A 17,097-nucleotide genomic window follows, 5' to 3' on the forward strand; every position below is an offset into this window, starting at 1 on the left:
ACGGGAGGAAATGGTTGAATGCATGCGGTAATTAACCACTTCCTGTCCGGCCCATGTACATAAACGGCTGGGCGGGAGCAGTGCAGGGGTGGGTGACCGTTTATAAACGTCCTCCCTGCTTGTGGGCGCTCCCTGGGACCGCGCGGCACCGCGATCCTCCGATCTAGTCGGGGCGCTTTCACCCCCTTCCTGCCCAGGCCAGCTTTCAGCATTATCACACTTTGAATGGCGATTGTGCGGTCATGCAACACTGAGACGTGGATGACTGGAGACGTGGATGGATGGATGAATGGAGCTGTGGATGGATTAATGGAGACGTGGATGGATGGATGAATGAATGAATGGAGCTGTGGATGGATGAATGGAGACGTGGATGGATGGATGAATGAATGAATGGAGCTGTGGATGGATGAATGGAGACGTGGATGGATGGATGAATGAATGAATGGAGCTGTGGATGGATGGAGCTGTGGATGGATGAATGGAGACGTGGATGGATGGATAAATGAATGAATGGAGCTATGGATGAATGGAGATGTGGATGGATGAATGAATGGAGACATGGATGGAGCTGTGGATGGATGACTGGAGACATGGATGGATGGTGATGTGGATGGATGAATGGAGACGTAGATGGATTAATTGAATAAAGAAGTGGATGGATGGAGACGTAGATGAATGAATGGATGGATGAATGAATGGAGCTGTGGATGAATGAATGAATGGAGACATGGATAGATGAATGAATGGAGCTGTGGATGGATGAATGGAGCTGTGGATGGATGAATGGAGCTGTGGATGGATGGATGAATGGAGCTGTGGATGGATGGATGAATGGAGCTGTGGATGGATGAATGGAGACGTGGATGGATGGATGAATGAATGAATGAATGGAGCTGTGGATGGATGAATCAATGGAGCTGTGGATGGATGGATGAATGAATGGAGACATGGATGGAGCTGTGGATGGATGAATGAATGGAGACGTGGATGGATGACTGGAGACATGGATGGATGAGTGGAGACGTGGATGGATGAATGAATGGAGCTGTGGATGGATGAATGGAGACGTGGATGGATGGGTGACTGGAGACATGGATGGATGAATGAATGGAGCTGTGGATGGATGAATGGAGACATTGGATGGATGGATGAATGGAGACATTGGATGGAGGAATGACTGGAGATATGAATGAATGGAGACGTAGATGGATTAATTGAATGGAGAAGTGGATGGATGAATGGATGGATGGATGGAGACGTAGATGAATGGATGGATGGATGGAGACGTGGATGGATGAATGGATGGATGGATGGAGACGTGGATGGAGGGGGAGTTTGCTTTATATATTAATGAATGAAATGAAGTTAGGACAGCACAGTGGCTAAGTGGTTAGCACTTCCCCCTGGCAGTACTCGGGTCTTCGGTTCGAATCCCAACCACGGCACCACCTGCCTGGAGTTTGTATGTTCTCCCTGTGCCTGCATGGGTTTCCTCTGGGTACTCCGGTTTCCTCCCACACTCCAAAGACATGCTGGTAGGTGAATTGGCTCCTGTCTAAATTGTCCCTAGTATGTGTATGTATGAATGTGAGTTAGGGACCTTAGATTGTATGCTCCTCGGGGGCGGGGACTGATGTGAATGTACAATATATATGTAAAGTGCTGCGTACATTGATGGCGATATATAAGTACCTGAAATGAATGAAGTTGCAGATTGGTGGGTGGTGCTCGGGGGAGGGGTTAGTTCCACTTCAATGACAGAGTTACTACCGAATAAACTGGTCCATTGCAGAAATGTGGGGGCTATTCTGCTCCATGGGGGGGGGATGTTCGGCTCCATTCAGGGGGGGGGGGTACAGGTATGAGAGGTGAGATGGTTAACCTTCCCCCCTGTACACGCCCCCCTCTGGACCCCTCGGTGATGCAGGAAGCCGCGGTCGCAGCGTTTTGCGTGTTTTTCCCGTTTCCTGACGGCTTTGTCTTCCTTCTCTCAGGCGGATCCTCTGAGTACAGAATCAACAGCAAGGTGGTGCAGCTGGCGGAGTACAGCGACGAGTTGGAGAAGTTGGGGATCCTGATTAAGGCCCGGAACTTCTTGGTGTTCCAGGTACGTTGGTTACATACGGAGACGGTCCCACTCGGCTCTCACGATCGGACGTAGGGGGGAAGGAAAATCGATCCGAAATGTTCGGTGCCGCCACCAACTCGGCTGTGTTCCTGATTGAAATGAATGAGAAGGGAGGTGCAGGACACCTATGACACCGGAGATTTCCCGATGGCAGAGGGACACCGACAGGGGAGAGGTCTGCATGTAACAATAATGATCTCTCCCCTGTCAGCACCAACATGCTGCTTTGTATGGCGCTGCACAGCCATACAAAGCAGCATGCATAGTAAAACAGCACACAGTTGACCCTTTGATCACCCCTCATGTTAACCCCTTCCTGCCCAGTGCCATTAGTACAGTGTCAGTGCTTTTTATTAGCACCATAGTGACACTACTACTTGGTGGGGGGTGAATATTTTTTTTTTTTTTATCTATCTTTTTAGTAAAAATTAGTTTATAGCCAAAAATTATAATTTAAAAAAAATTGTTTACATTTTTTTTATTTTCTTTTTTTTATTTGTTTTGGTTTTTTTTTGTACATATTGTCACCCTAGCAGTACAGTGTCGTCATAGTGATAAGATTTTTTTTTATCTATCTTTTTAGTAAAAATTAGTTTATAACCAAAAATGATAATTTAAAAAAAATTGTTTACATTTTTTTATTTTATTTTCTTTTATTTGTTTTTTTTTTTTTTTTTGTACATATTGTCACCCTAGCAGTACAGTGTCACCATAGTCATAAGATTTTTTTTTTTGTCTATCTTTTTAGTACAAATTAGTTTATAACCAAAAATTATAATTTAAAAAACAAATTGTTTACATTTTTATTTTTTTTTTTACATATTGTCACCCTAGCAGTACAGTGTCACCATAGTCATAAGATTTTTTTTTTTTATTTATCTTTTTAGTAAAAATTGGTTTATAACCAAAAATTATAATTGAAAAAAAAATAGTTTACATTTTTTTTTTAATTTGTTTTTTCTTTTTTCCATATTGTCACCCTAGCAGTACAGTGTCGCCATAGTGACACTGTACTACCTATGGGGGGTGATGATGATTTTTTTTTTTATCTATCTTTTTAGTAAAAATTGGTTTATAACCAAAAATTATAATTGAAAACAAAATTGTTTACATTTTTATTTTTTATTTTTTTTTTTTTACATATTCTCACCCATAGCAGTGCAGTGTCACCATAGTGATAAGATTTTTTTTTTAATCTATCTTTTTAGTAAAAATTGGTTTATAACCAAAAATTATAATTTAAAAAACAAATTGTTTACATTTTTTTTTTTTTTTTGTACATATTGTCACCCTAGCAGTACAGTGTCACCATAGTCATAAGATTTTTTTTTTTGTCTATCTTTTTAGTAAAAATTAGTTTATAACCAAAAATGATAATTTAAAAAAAAATTGTTTACATTTTTATTTTATATTTTTTTTATTTGTTTTTTTACATATTCTCACCCTAGCAGTACAGTGTCACCATAGTGATAAGATTTTTTTTTTTATCTATCTTTTTAGTAAAAATTGGTTTATAACCAAAAATTATAATTGAAAACAAAATTGTTTACATTTTTATTTATTTATTTTTTTTTTTTACATATTCTCACCCTAGCAGTACAGTGTCACCATAGTGATAAGATTTTTTTTTATATCTTTTTAGTACAAATTAGTTTATAACCAAAAATTATAATTTGTAAAAAAACATTTTTGACATTTTAATTTTTTTATCTTATTTGTTTTTTTTTTTTTTGTTTTTTTTTTACACATTGTCACCCATAGCAGTGCAGTGTCACCATAGTGATAAGATTTTTTTTTTAATCTATCTTTTTAGTAAAAATTAGTTTATAATCAAACATTATAATTTTTGGTTATAAACTAATTTTTACTAAAAAGATAGATATAAAAAAAATCTTTATCACCCCCCACATGGTGACCCTGTACTGCTAGGGTGACAATATGTTAAAAAAAAATGTTTACTTTTTTTTTGTTTTTGGGTTTTTTCACATAGTGAAGCTGTACTACTTGTCGGGAGAGATTTATTTAATTTTTTTTTTTTACATTTTTATTTATCTTTTTATATTTGTTTTTTTTTTGTTTTTTTTGTTTTTTACATACCATGGTGACACTGTACTACCTATGGGGGGGTGATGATTTTTTTTTTTTTTATCTATCTTTTTAGTAAAAATTGGTTTATAACCAAAAATTATCATTTAAAAACAAATTGTTGACATTTTTATTTTTATTTTATTTATTTATTTATTTTTTTTACATATTGTCACCCTAGCAGTACAGTGTCACCATAGTGATAAGATTTTTTATTCTCTATTTTTTTAGTACAAATTAGTTTATAACCAAAAATTATAATTTGTAAAAAACATTTTTGACTTTTATTTTTTTATCTCATTTTTTTTTTTTTTTTTTATGTTTTTGGGTTTTATCACATAGTGAAGCTGTAATACTTGTCGGTGGTGATGAAGATTTATTTAATTTTTTTATTTTTTTATTTTTTTTACACTGATAGCTTTTACAGCCTTTATGGATGTAAAAACAGTCAGTGTAAAAAAACAAAAAAACAAAACAAAAAAAAAAAAACAAATGATGATAATAAAAAGATGAATAAAAATGTAAAAAAAAAAAAAAAAAAGAGAAAGGATAGCCTTTGTTTTTTTTTAACATTTTTCATCTTTTTATAATATTTGTTTTGCTTTTTTTTTTGTTTTTTTTACACATTGTCACCCATAGCAGTGCAGTGTCACCATAGTGATAAGATTTATTATTTTTTTAATCTATCTTTTTAGTAAAAATTAGTTTATAATTCAAAAATTATAATTTTTGGTCATTAACTAATTTTTACTAAAAAGATAGATAGAAAAAAAAAATCTTTATCACCCCCCACATGGTGACCCTGTACTGCTAGGGTGACAATATGTTAAAAAAAATGTTTACTTTTTTTTTGTTTTGGGGTTTTTTCACATAGTGAAGCTGTACTACTTGTCGGGAGAGATTTATTTAATTTTTTTTTTTTTTTTTACATTTTTATTTATCTTTTTATATTTGTTTTTTTTTTTTTTTGTTTTTTTTTACATACCATGGTGACACTGTACTACCTATGGGGGGTGATAATTTTTTTTTTTTTTATCTATCTTTTTAGTAAAAATTGGTTTATAACCAAAAATTATAATTTAAAAACAAATTGTTGACATTTTTATTTTTATTTTATTTATTTATTTATTTTTTTTACATATTGTCACCCTAGCAGTACAGTGTCACCATAGTGATAAGATTTTTTATTATCTATTTTTTTAGTACAAATTAGTTTATAACCAAAAATTATAATTTGTAAAAAACATTTTTGACTTTTATTTTTTTATCTCATTTTTTTTTTTTTTTTGTTTTTACACATCGTCACCCATAGCAGTGCAGTGTCACCATAGTGATAAGATTTTTTTTTTAATCTATCTTTTTAGTAAAAATTAGTTTATAATCAAACATTATAATTTTTGGTTATAAACTAATTTTTACTAAAAAGATAGAAAAAAAAAAGCTTTATCACCCCCCACATGGTGACCCTGTACTGCTAGGGTGACAATATGTTAAAAAAAGTTTACTTTTTTTTTTTTTTTTTTTTTATGTTTTTGGGTTTTATCACATAGTGAAGCTGTAATACTTGTCGGGGGTGATAAAGATTTATTTAATTTTTTAATTTTTTTTTTTTTTTTACATTTACAGCCTTTATGGATGTAAAAACATTCAGTGTAAAAAAACAAAGAAAAAAACAAAAAAAAAACAAACCAAATGATAATAATAAAAAGATGAATAAAAATGTAAAAAAAAAAAAAGGAGAAATGATTTTTTTTTTTAACATTTTTCATCTTTTTATAATATTTGTTTGGTTTTTTTTTTTTTTGGTTTTTTTTTACATACCATGGTGACACTGTACTACTTGGGGGGGTGATGAAGATTTTTTTTTTTTTTTTTTTTTTTTTTAACACTGATTGATTTTACACCCATAAAGGCTGTAAAAGCAATCATTTCTCCTTCTCTCTGTCTGCATTCCTGCAGCCATTGAGAACTACTGTGTGAGCTGTGATTGGTCACAGCTTGTCACATGGTACAAGGCTGTCGTGAATGGCCCTGTACCATGTGACCTCTGTGATCATTCACAGATTTCCCGTCTGGCCGTTTATGTACATGGGACGGACGGGAAGTGGTTAAAGTAGCGCAGTGCTGAATAGCAAAAAAAAAAAAAAATGTCCTGGCGCTGAAGGGGGGGTAAAACTTTCCGCAGCGTGTCACAAATGTGCGTCGTCATTCTGTTTTCCTGTAGGGGGCGGTAGAATCGATCGCCATGAAGAATCCGAAGGAGCGGACGGCGTTGTTCGAGGAGATCAGCAGGTCGGGGGAGTTGGCGTCGGACTACGACAAGTGTAAGAAGGAGATGGTGAAGGCGGAGGAGGACACGCAGTTCAACTATCACCGCAAGAAAAATATCGCAGCCGAGAGGAAGGAGGCCAAGCAGGAGAAGGAGGAGGTCGGTGTCGCGCTGTTTTAGAACGAGTTAATCTATGGCAGCCAATCCCGGGACAGGACTGCCCAAAGGGGCCGGGTGTATCTGGATGTCCAGAGCACCCCCCACCTCCCCCTACCGTCAGGAGTCCCCCCGCCCTCCCTTACATCACAATGTACTCCCCCTTCGCTTGAGCTGGGAAAACGAAAGTGCAGGGTCTGGAGAAGGACCGGAGGAGGGCTGGCGTTTGCTGATTGCTGAGACCAGGGGGATGCTGCAGCTGCACAGAGAGGCATGGGATCTGGTGGAGGAGTTCTGTCCTCCTCTCTGCTGCCAACTGCTGAGACCTGGGGGGGGGAGACAAGACTCTGCATGGAGAAGTGCAGGATCTGGTGTGGAGGAGTCCTGACCTCCTCTCTGCTGTGACTGCTAATACATGGTGGAAGCAGAGATGAGGGAGGTGCTGCAGCTGCACAGAGAGGCACGGGATCTGGCGGAGGAGTTCTGTCCTCTTGTAAGACATGGGAGCAGAGGTGAGGGGGATGCTGCATAGAGAGGTACAGGATCTGTAGGAGGAGTTCTGTCCTCCTCTAAGACATGGGGGCAGCAGAGATGAGGGGGATGCTGCAGCTGCACAGAGAGGCACAGGATCTGTGGGAGAAATTCTGTCGTCCTCTAAGACATGGTGGGAGCAGAGGTGAGAGGGATGCTGCAGCTGCACAGAGAGGTACAGGATCTGGCGGAGGAGTTCTGTCCTCTAATACATGGGAGCAGAGATGAGGGGGGGTGCTGCAGCAGCGGCACAGAGAGGCACAGGATCTGTCGGATGAGTCCTGTCCTCTAATACATAGCAGAGATGAGGGGGGTGCTGCAGCTGCACAGAGAGGTACAGGATCTGGCGGAGGAGTTCTGTCCTCCTCTCTGCTGCCAACTGCTGAGATGGGGGGGTCAGAGATAAGCCTCTGCATGGAGAAGCGCAGGATCTGGTGGGGAGGAGTTCTGTCCTCTCTGCTGTGACTGCTAAGACATGGTGGCAGCAGAGATGAGGGGTTGCTGCAGCTGCACAGAAAGGCACAGGATCTGTAGGAGGAATACTGTTCTCCCCTCTGCTCCTGACTGCTGAGACCTGGGGTGGAGGGGGCAGAGACAAGCCTCTGCATGGAGAAGCGCAGGATCTGGTGGGGAGGAGTTCTGTCCTCCTCTCTGCTGTGACTGTTAGAACCTGGTAGCTAGCAGCAGAGATGAGGGAGGTTCTGCATCTGCACAGAGAGGCACAGGATCTGTCGGAGGAGTTCTGTCTCTAATACATGGCAGCAGATGTGGGAGGTGCTGCAGCTGCACAGAGAGGGCACAGCATCTGTCGGAGGCGTTCTGTCCTCCTCTAATACATAGGAGCAGAGATGAGGCGGGTGCTGCAGCTGCACAGAGAAGCTCAGGATCTGTCGGAGGAGTTCTGTCCTCCTCTAACACATGGGAGCAGCAGAGATGTGGGAGGTGTTGCAGCTGCACAGAGAAGTGCAGGATCTGTTGAAGGAGTTCTGTTCTCCTCTAATACATGGGAGCAGAGATGAGGGAGGTGCTGCAGCTGCACAGAGAAGTGCAGGAATAAGTAGAAGGAGTTCGGTCCTCTCTGCTACCGATTGCTAAGACATGGTGGCAGCAGAGATGAATGAGGTGCTGCAGCTGCACAGAAAAGCTCAGGATCTGTTGGAGGAGTTCCGTCCTTCTCTAAGACATGGGAGCAGAGATGAGGGGGGTGCTGCAGTGGCACAGAGAGGTACAGGATCTGTCGGAGGAGTTCCGTCCTTCTCTAAGACATGGGAGCAGAGATGAGGGGGGTGCTGCAGTGGCACAGAGAGGTTACAGGATCTGTCGGAGGAGTTCCGTCCTTCTCTAAGACATGGGAGCAGAGATGAGGGGGGTGCTGCAACTGCACAGAGAGGTACAGGATCTGTAGGAGGAGTTCTGTCCTCCTCTAAGACATGGTGGCAGCAGAGGTGAGGGAGGTGCTGCAGCTTCACAGAGAAGCTCAGGATCTGTTGGAGGAGTTCTGTCCTCCTCTAACACATGGGAGCAGAGATGAGGGGGGGTGCTGCAGCGGCACAGAGAGGCACAGGATCTGTCGGAGAAGTTCTGTCCTCTGTGGGAGCAGAGATGTGGGAGGTGCTTCAGCTGCACAGAGAGGTACAGGATCTGTAGAAGGAGTTCGGTCCTCTCTGCTACCGATTGCTAAGACATGGTGGCAGCAGAGATGAGTGAGGTACTGCAGCTGCACAGAGAAGCTCAGGATCTGTCGGAGGAGTTCTGTCCTCCTCTAATACATGGCAGCAGATGTGGGAGTGCTGCAGCTGCACAGAGAAGTGCAGGATCTGTGGGAGAAGTTCTGTCCTCCTCTAAGCCATGGTGGCAGCAGAGATGTGGGAGGTGCTGCAGCTGCACAGAGAGGTACAGGATCTGTTGGAGAAGTTCTGTCCTCCTCTAAGCCATGGTGGCAGCAGAGATGTGGGAGATGCTGCAGCTGCACAGAGAGGTACAGGATCTGTTGGAGGAGTTCTGTCCTCCTCTAATACATGGGAGCAGAGATGTGGGAGATGCTGCAGCTGCACAGAGAGGTACAGGATCTGTGGGAGAAGTTCTGTCCTCCTCTAAGCCATGGTGGCAGCAGAGATGTGGGAGGTGCTGCAGCTGCACAGAGAGGTACAGGATCTGTCGGAGGAGTTCTGTCCTCCTCTAAGACATGGGAGCAGAGATGAGGGGGTTGCCATAGCTGCAGGAGGGGTGCGAGGGCCACATGAACAAAGCGTTGTCTCACCCCGCCGCTCTCTCCGCAGGCCGAGCGTTACCAGCGGCTGAAGGACGAGGTGGCCCGAGCCCAGATCCAGCTGCAGCTGTTCAAGCTCTACCACAACGAGTCCGAGATCGAGAAGCTGAACAAAGAGCTGGGATCGAAGAACAAGGAGATCGACAAGGACAAGAAGCACATGGACAAGATCGAGGAGGAGCTGAAGGACAAGAAGAAGGAGCTGGGCAAAATGATGAGGGAGCAGCAATCCATCGAGAAGGAGATCAAGTAAGTCGATCCTGCCATTGTTAGAACTACTTGTGCCCCGCCCACCGACTTTTTTTTTTTTTTTACGGCGGGGGCCTCCGCTGCGCTGGATCACGTACTTGTGCGCGATCCAGCATTTCTGGGCGTCGGTCATAGTTACTGTCAGTTTGCCCGCCGCACTACCGCTGTCCACTAGAAGTCGCCGATCACCACCGTTAGTAGCTGTGTCTCGGCCAATGAGGAGTGAGAAACCTGGGAGAGCCGAGGATCCTATGCATCTTCATGCATTAAAAAAAAAAAAAATCCTTAAGCCTTCTCAACCACTCTGACCTCTGCACCGCCCACATGGAAGAAAAATATATTTGAAATACTAAAATTTTGGCCGTATTCAATATATTTCAATATAATATATTATGTTGAAATGCGTTTTTATTGCAAAAAAATATATGAAAAATATATTTTCAAATATACTGTATTTCTAATCACTTCCTGTCCGGCCCGTGTATATAAACGACCGGACGGTGGCAGTGCAGGGGCGGGTTGCCGTTCATAAATGGCGCTCGCCGTTTTAGCCTGTGCGCGCTCCCTGGGAGCGCGCGGCACCGTGATCCAGTGCTCGCTGTGTCCGGAGATTGCTGTACAGGACCTCTGTGATTGGCCAATCAGTGATCACATGAAGAGTAGTAAGCAAGATGTCACTTCTGACATCATTGCTTACTACGTGTGAAATCTGTGAATGATCACAGAGATCACATGGTACAGGCTATTCACAACAGCCTCGTACCATGTGACAAGCTGTGACCAATCCAGCTCACACAGTATTTCTCAATGGCTGCAGGAATGCAGCCGGAGAGAAGGAGAAATGATTGCTTTTACAGCCTTTATGGGTGTAACAGCAATCGGTGTAAAAAAAGAAAAAAAAAAAAATCTTCATCACCCCCCACAAGTAGTACAGTGTCACCATGGTGACCCCACACTGCTAGGGTGACAGTATGTAAAAAAAAAAAAAAAAAAAAATTTTAATAAAAAAATGTGAAAAATTATAATTTTTGTTTATAAACTAATTCGTGTTTTTTTTTTTTTTTTTTTTTTTTTTTTTTTTTTTTACTAAAAAGAGATGAATACATTTTGGCCAGAGTTATGAAGAAAGATTATTTATTTGCAAAATTTTATACGAAAAACACTTTTTTTTTTTTTTTTTTCTTTTTTTTAAATTTTTAAACTTTTTCATTTATATAGCAAAAAAATTAAAATCCCCGAGGTGAATGAATACCACCAAAGTAAAGTTGTATCTGTCTCAAAAAAAAGGTTAAAAAAAAATTCACACTTGTACAGTGTCGCATGACCGCGCAATGGTCATTCAAAGTGTGATAGCGCTGAAAGCTGAAAATTGGCCTGGGGGGGAGGGGGGTGAAAGTGTCCGAACTGGAAAGGGGGGGTGAAAGTGTCCGAACTGGAAGGGGGGGTGAAAGTGTCCGAACTGGAAGGGGGGGTGAAAGTGTCCGAACTGGAAGTGGTTAATGCATCTTCTTTTATTTCTGTCCTTTCTATAGGGAGAAGGACGCTGAGCTGAATCAGAAGCGCCCGCAATACATCAAAGCCAAAGAGAACACGTCCCACAAGATCAAGAAGTTGGAAGCCGCTAAAAAGTCCCTTCAGAACGCTCAGAAGCAATACAAGAAGCGTAAGGGGGACATGGATGAGCTGGAGAAGGAGATGCAGGCTGTGGAGAAGGCCAGGCAGGAGTTCGAGGAGCGGATGGAGGAGGAGAGCCAGAGCCAAGGCAGAGATCTGACGCTGGAGGAGAACCAGGTATGGAGGAGCCATGAGCACCACGGCGCCTTCCCTTCCCCCCACGTGTTCTCAGGACTGCAGGGATGTACAATTCCCACGCTCCGCCCGCCGCCTCTGACCGTCCCCCACGCTCCGCCCTCCGCCTCTGGCCGTCCCCCACGCTCCGCCCGCCGCCTCTGGCCGCCCCCACGCTCCGCCCGCCGCCTCTGACCATCCACGCTCCGCCCTCCGCCCTCTGACCGTCTCCCACACTCCGCCCGCCTCCTCTGACCGTCCCCACGCTCCGCCCGCCTCCTCTGACCGTCCCCCACGCTCCGCCCGCCGCCTCTGACCGTCCCCACGCTCCGCCCGCCGCCTCTGACCGTCCCCCACGCTCCGCCCGCCGCCTCTGACCGTCCCCCACGCTCCGCCCCGCCGCCTCTGACCGTCCCCCACGCTCCGCCCGCCGCCTCTGACCGTCCCCCACGCTCCGCCCGCCGCCTCTGACCGTCCCCCACGCTCCGCCCGCCGCCTCTGACCGTCCCCCACGCTCCGCCCGCCGCCTCTGACCGTCCCCCACGCTCCGCCCGCCGCCTCTGACCGTCCCCCACGCTCCGCCCGCCGCCTCTGACCGTCCCCCACGCTCCGCCCGCCGCCTCTGACCGTCCCCCACGCTCCGCCCGCCGCCTCTGACCGTCCCCCACGCTCCGCCCGCCGCCTCTGACCGTCCCCCACGCTCCGCCCCCGCCTCTGACCGTCCCCCACGCTCCGCCCGCCGCCTCTGACCGTCCCCCACGCTCCGCCCGCCGCCTCTGACCGTCCCCCACACTCCGCCCGCCGCCTCTGGCCGTCCCCCACGCTCCGCCCTCCGCCTCTGGCCGTCCCCCACGCTCCGCCCGCCGCCTCTGGCCGCCCCCACGCTCCGCCCGCCGCCTCTGACCATCCACGCTCCGCCCGCCTCCTCTGACCGTCCCCCACGCTCCGCCCGCCTCCTCTGACCGTCCCCCACGCTCCGCCCGCCGCCTCTGACCGTCCCCCACGCTCCGCCCGCCGCCCCTGGCCGATTCCCCACGCTCCGCCTCTGGCTGTCCCCCACGCTCCGCCCGCCCCCTCTGACCGTCCCCACTCTCAGCAGGACCCCTCAATAGGTATGGTCAGAGGTGTAATTGCTGAGTGAAGGGATGGTCAGCCTTAACTAAATACGGTTTGGTTAAAAAAAAAAAAAACTTTTTATCAGGACAAGTAGATCGGGACCCCGATTTAGTCCCTCGGACAAGTATTTTTTTAAAAAAAATGTCCACACCCCTGGACTGTTCTATAAATTCCCGGTTTAGTTCGGCTTCTGATGTTTTTTCTTCTTCTCGCCCCTTTTTCAGGTTAAGAAATATCACCGCTTAAAAGAAGAAGCCAGCAAGAGGGCCGCCACCCTGGCGCAAGAATTGGAAAAGTTTAACCGCGATCAGAAGGCTGACCAAGATCGCCTGGATTTGGAGGAGAGGAAGAAAGTGGAGACTGAAGTACGAGTGCAAACTGCTTCCCTCACTTCCTCTGCTTTCCCTCACTTCCTCTGCTTCCCTCGCTTCCTCTGCTTCCCTCGCTTCCTCTGCTTCCCTCGCTTCCTCTGCTTCCCTCGCTTCCTCTGCTTCCCTCGCTTCCTCTGCTTCCCTCGCTTCCTCTGCTTCCCTCGCTTCCTCTGCTTCCCTCGCTTCCTCTGCTTTCCCCCGCTTCCTCTGCTTTCCCCCGCTTCCTCTGCTTTCCCCCGCTTCCTCTGCTTTCCCCCGCTTCCTCTGCTTTCCCCCGCTTCCTCTGCTTTCCCCCGCCTCCTCTGCTTTCCCCGCCTCCTCTGCTTTCCCCCGCCTCCTCTGCTTTCCCCCGCCTCCTCTGCTTTCCCCCGCCTCCTCTGCTTTCCCCCGCCTCCTCTGCTTTCCCCCGCCTCCTCTGCTTTCCCCCGCCTCCTCTGCTTTCCCCCGCCTCCTCTGCTTTCCCCCGCCTCCTCTGCTTTCCCCCGCTTTCCCCCGCTTCCTCTGCTTTCCCCCGCTTTCCCCCGCTTCCTCTGCTTTCCCCCGCGTCCTCTGCTTTCCCCCGCGTCCTCTGCTTTCCCCCGCGTCCTCTGCTTTCCCCCGCGTCCTCTGCTTTCCCCCGCGTCCTCTGCTTTCCCCCGCGTCCTCTGCTTTCCCCCGCGTCCTCTGCTTTCCCCCGCTTTCCCCCGCGTCCTCTGCTTCCCTCGCTTCCTCTGCTTTCCCCCGCGTCCTCTGCTTTCCCCCGCGTCCTCTGCTTTCCCCCGCGTCCTCTGCTTTCCCCCGCGTCCTCTGCTTTCCCCCGCGTCCTCTGCTTTCCCCCGCGTCCTCTGCTTTCCCCCGCGTCCTCTGCTTTCCCCCGCGTCCTCTGCTTTCCCCCGCTTTCCCCCGCGTCCTCTGCTTCCCTCGCTTTCCCCCGCGTCCTCTGCTTCCCTCGCTTCCTCTGCTTTCCCCCTCTTCCTCTGCTTTCCCCCGCTTCCTCTGCTTTCCCCCGCTTCCTCTGCTTTCCCCCGCGTCCTCTGCTTCCCTCGCTTCCTCTGCTTCCCCCGCGTCCTCTGCTTTCCCCCGCGTCCTCTGCTTTCCCCCGCGTCCTCTGCTTTCCCCCGCGTCCTCTGCTTTCCCCCGCGTCCTCTGCTTTCCCCCGCGTCCTCTGCTTTCCCCCGCGTCCTCTGCTTTCCCCCGCGTCCTCTGCTTTCCCCCGCGTCCTCTGCTTTCCCCCGCGTCCTCTGCTTTCCCCCGCGTCCTCTGCTTTCCCCCGCTTCCTCTGCTTTCCCCCGCTTCCTCTGCTTTCCCCCGCGTCCTCTGCTTTCCCCCGCTTCCTCCCACGTCCTCTGCTTTCCCCCGCGTCCTCTGCTTTCCCCCGCGTCCTCTGCTTTCCCCCGCGTCCTCTGCTTTCCCCCGCGTCCTCTGCTTTCCCCCGCGTCCTCTGCTTTCCCCCGCGTCCTCTGCTTTCCCCCGCGTCCTCTGCTTTCCCCCGCGTCCTCTGCTTTCCCCCGCGTCCTCTGCTTTCCCCCGCGTCCTCTGCTTTCCCTCGCTTCCTCTGCTTTCCCCCGCGTCCTCTGCTTTCCCCCGCTTCCCTTTCTTCTTCTGCTTTCCCCGCCTCCTCTGCTTCCCTTTCTTCTGATTTCCCCGCTTCCCTGTACCTTCCAGACCCATAATAAACATGATCGGAATGCTGTATATTCGTTATTTTTTTCATTTTATTTTTGTGTTCCTAATTCAGGCGAAAATCAAACAGAAATTGCGTGAAATAGAAGAAACCAAAAGAGAATCGAAAAATTGGAGGAATATATCGCCACCAGCAAGTATGTAGCATTCTGATTTCTGAACCAAACTCTTCCAAAACTAGTGAACCGGTTCACACCCGGCCTATAGTAGTTCATTGGCTGGGCAGGACTTTCGCCGTTCTGGGAGGACGTCATAAAGCCCCACCCACAACCCCCCCTCGCCCTCCCTTCCCCGAAAGGAGACTCGCACGTGCGATCCGTCACTGGCTGCGTCCGCTGGATGACTGACCCGGTTAATGGCCCACTGGCCGGTACCGTGTGAATGCTGTTTACAATTGTCACGATTGGTCAAACGATGAATGGATTCAGTTCGTGCAACTCATTGTTACAATCCGTGTTGTTAGCTGTGATTGGTCACAGTGATCACATGATATAGGCGGGGCCAGTTACAGCCCACCTGTACCATGTGATTCGCTGTGGCCAATCACGGCTAATCCCAATAAAACAAAATGAATACATCGATTTCCTTCCGTAAAATGCTTGCTTATGGCAGTGAAATTTGTTGCTAGAAACAATCGTGTAAAAAAAAAAAAAAAAAAAAAAAAAAAAATCACTTCCCCAGAGTAGTACAATGTTACTATGGTAATAATGTGTAAAAAAAACAAAACAAAACCCTGATTACTTCCCCAGAGTAGTACAATGTTACTATGGTAATAATGTGTAAAAAAAAAAAAACAAAACCCTGATTACTTCCCCAGAGTAGTACAATGTTACTATGGTAAGCTATCATAATTTTGTAAAAAAAAAAACCCCAAAAAAACAAAATCTTGATCACTTCCCCAGAGTAGTACAATGTTGCTATAGTAAGCTTTTTCTTTTTTTTTTTTTTTTTTTTTTATCAATACATTTCAAATATATTGTATGTTTTTAAAAATACAAATCTACAGTTTTTGGAATGCATTTATAAATATATGTAAAAATTACGTGTTTTTTTTACTATGGTAATAATGTGTAAAAAAAAAAAAAAATCAAAACCCTGATTACTTCCCCAGAGTAGTACTATGCTACTATGGTAATAATGTGGGGAAGTGATCAGGGTTTTGTTTTTTTTACAGAGTAGTACAATGTTACTATGGTAAGCTATCATAATTTTGTTAAAAAAAAAAAAAAAGCCCTGATCACTTCCCCAGAATAGTACAATGTTACTATGGTAATGTGTAGTAAAAAAAAAAAAAATCAAAACCCTGATTATTTCCCCAGAGTAGTACTATGTTACTATGGTAATAATGTGTAAAAAAACAAAACCCTGATCACTTCCCCAGAGTAGTACTATGTTACTATGGTAATAATGTGTAAAAAAACAAAACCCTGATCACTTCCCCAGAGTAGTACAATGTTACTATGGTAAGCTTTTTTTTTTTTTAACAATACATTTCAAATATATTGTATGTTTTTTTAAAAATACAAATCTACATTTTTGGAATGCATTTAAAAATATATGTTAAAATTACGTTTTTTTGGGTTTTTTTTTTTTACTATGGTAATGTGTAAAAAAACAAAACAATCCTGATGACGTCCCCAGAGTAGTACAATGTTACTATGGTAATAATATGTAAAAAAAAATCAAAACCCTGATTACTTCCCCAGAGTAGTACTATGCTACTATGGTAATAATGTGGGGAAGTGATCAGGGTTTTGTTTTTTTACAGAGTAGTACAATGTTACTATGGTAAGCTATCATAATTTTGTTTAAAAAAAAAAAAAAAAAGCCCTGATCACTTCCCCAGAGTAGTACAATGTTACTATGGTAATGTGTAGTAAAAAAAATCAAAACCCTGATTACTTCCCCAGAGTAGTACAATGTTACTATGGTAAGCTATCATAATTTTGTAAAAAAAAAAACAAAAAACTAAATCCTGCTCACTTCCCCAGAGTAGTACAATGTTACTATGGTAAGCTTTTTTTTTTTTTAACAATACATTTCAAATATATTGTATGTTTTTAAAAATACAAATCTAAATTTTTGGAATGCAATTAAAAATGTTAAAATTACTTTTTTTTTTTTTTTTTTTTTTTACTATGGTAATGTGTAAAAAAAACAAAACAATCCTGATCACTTCCCAGAGTAGTACAATGTTACTATGGTAATAATATGTAAAAAAAAATCAAAATCCTGATCACTTTCCCAGAGTAGTACTATGTTACTATGGCAATAATGGGTAAAAAAATTAAATCCTGATCACTTCCCCAGAGTAGTACGATGTTACTATGGGAACATTATGTTACTCTGTTTACAGTGTGTTTAAAAAAAAAAAAAAAAAAAATATTTAAAACATTTTCTGTTGGTACTGTCCCCAGTCGCAATTGTCATTCAAAGTGCGACAGCGCTGAAAACTGAAAATTTTGTCCTG

General features: G+C 44.9%; 1 protein-coding gene across 1 annotated transcript in view; it reads left to right on the forward strand.

Annotated features, from left to right (window-relative positions):
* LOC149428590 (structural maintenance of chromosomes protein 1A-like) overlaps positions 1 to 17,097 on the forward strand; it is a 57,605-nt gene that overhangs the window by 2,415 nt on the left and 38,093 nt on the right. The window contains 7 exon segments of the mRNA XM_089667225.1: positions 1,998 to 2,110; positions 6,441 to 6,644; positions 9,452 to 9,690; positions 11,223 to 11,481; positions 12,819 to 12,959; positions 14,683 to 14,713; positions 14,716 to 14,764. Of these exon segments, the coding sequence (XP_089523351.1) occupies positions 1,998 to 2,110; positions 6,441 to 6,644; positions 9,452 to 9,690; positions 11,223 to 11,481; positions 12,819 to 12,959; positions 14,683 to 14,713; positions 14,716 to 14,764 (1,036 nt within the window).

The sequence above is a fragment of the Staurois parvus genome, unplaced genomic scaffold, assembly GCF_062004578.1.
Source record: "Staurois parvus isolate SC_StPar_1 unplaced genomic scaffold, SC_StPar_1.0 ptg003109l, whole genome shotgun sequence".
NCBI classification, from domain to species: Eukaryota; Metazoa; Chordata; class Amphibia; order Anura; family Ranidae; genus Staurois; species Staurois parvus.